General features: G+C 40.2%; 1 protein-coding gene across 1 annotated transcript; it reads right to left on the bottom strand.

Annotated features, from left to right (window-relative positions):
- Positions 1-62: 62 nt before the first annotated feature.
- SARC_15253 (hypothetical protein) lies at positions 63-770 on the bottom strand (the record flags this gene model as incomplete). The annotated part of the gene is made up of 2 exons (XM_014290623.1): positions 63-212; positions 635-770. Coding segments are annotated over 2 exons (286 nt in total), but the record flags the coding sequence as incomplete, so codon positions are not given.
- Positions 771-1835: the final 1065 nt, after the last annotated feature.

Here is a 1835-nt window from a genome sequence, read left to right as displayed (position 1 = left end):
ACGCATGTTGGCCCGTACCTTTGTATATATTCAATGTAACAATCTAAGTAATTCAAACACACCTTGGGCTGGCGGGGCACATACGTGCAGTGCAGCCGACATGCGATGAGACGTGATGTTTTCTATAAGTCCGGGTAAAATTTTGTCGTGTACGGCTAAGGATGAGAGTCCGCATAGATTCAGAATCCAGTACACTAGCGGTGCGGTCAACCCTAGTTTTGTGTGTAACGAAAACAACAGGATAACCATAGTGAGACACAAAGCGATGGAAGAAAGAACTTGTCAGGCGTTGTTGAACAGCGACGTCGGGGATTACGGTTACACAGCACACAGCGACACCGCACAGCACATGTGTCCACACGACCAGAACTGGGAGAAAGGTATAACAAACCAAGAGTACAACACAAACGCACGACACACTCGGCGAAGATGTCCAAATGAGTAAAGTACATAATTGGGTCAGACAAGACTATTACTGCAACCGGAAAATAGATACCGATGTGAAGTCTTCCATTTCACTCAGAAAACGATTAAACGAGGGTTTAATGAACTCATTTATCGCCGATCAGAACTGATACTGATGATTCGCATGTATTTACAACCCTCCAGCAGTATGTCTGTAGAAGCTACTTACCATTAGGGGTAAGACCTGAAATAGCACTGAGTGATCTTAACACGTGTGGACTACTGACGAATTTGGTAGTGACAAAGCGGCGAAGACGAAGTCCGAAGCCTTCTCCGTCGATGGCTGCCCACAAGTCGTACGCAGGCTGAGAGCCAAAAAAGAAGGCAACAATGTACATCGATTAATTGTAGAAAAGAGGAAGAGAGTACATAGGGACACAGGTGTCTGAGATGGTCTGTCATTGAACAAATCCTCTTGCAGGCAAGTTGCATGTATGGTAATGTACACTGTTGGAATGCAATACCAAACTAATTCACGAACGCAAATACAATAGTAAATACACCAAACCAGCTCACGAACGCAATTACAATAGTAATCGCGACCTACCAAAAGCAGGGCTTGTAAGATTTGCCAAACTGTTTCCGTACGCAAAAGTATGAAAGGGGTTGTATGATATAAGCAGCAAAATTAGTTCAGACTTCTTTGATGTTTGCTCATACAGTTTGCACGGACAAACCACCTCCCGGATATGATTAATACTTTACGAATTTCATCATTGATAGCTTCTACTATAGAGGAAAAAACACGTATGCATGCCTATTTACTCCCGGCCATCTCTATATAAGAACCTATAGATATAGCCACATATCCATATCCATATACGCAAATTTATATACATTTAGTATACAATGAATAATACGAATATACGCATGAAAATGTAAACATGCATATACACAAACCGTGAGAATGAGTATAAGAAGTGCACATCGCACTTACGATGCGATCCAATCAGTGACGTATTTGTAGACATTCGCAAAAGAATATATCAAACTATGTATGTTTATTTTGAAACAAAGTGTAGGCACATTTTGCACGTCGTATAAAGAGTTATTCCTGAGGATACACTAGTATATGGTATCTCAAGGTTCAATTTAAGACTGACTACGACAATAAACGTACGTACTCAATATAAAGATACAACACGCAAAAAATTATATTTGCGCACTACGAAAATATCATATGCGTGTTCATACAAAAATACATGTAATCGTATATCCGCGTATCTACAATGTGCATCAATATGCTCTTGCATCTATCCGCGTATCTACAATGTGCATCAATATGCTCTTGCATCTCGATTAATTATGCAACCCTACGCACGAAGATATACCACAAGAAACTAGCATCAAGATATTCTATATATGTATAA

This window comes from Sphaeroforma arctica (assembly GCF_001186125.1).
Source record: "Sphaeroforma arctica JP610 unplaced genomic scaffold supercont1.5825, whole genome shotgun sequence".
In the NCBI taxonomy this organism is placed as follows: domain Eukaryota; class Ichthyosporea; order Ichthyophonida; genus Sphaeroforma; species Sphaeroforma arctica.
Note: the sequence above shows the minus strand (reverse complement) of the source record. Positions and strands in the feature narration are given on the sequence as shown.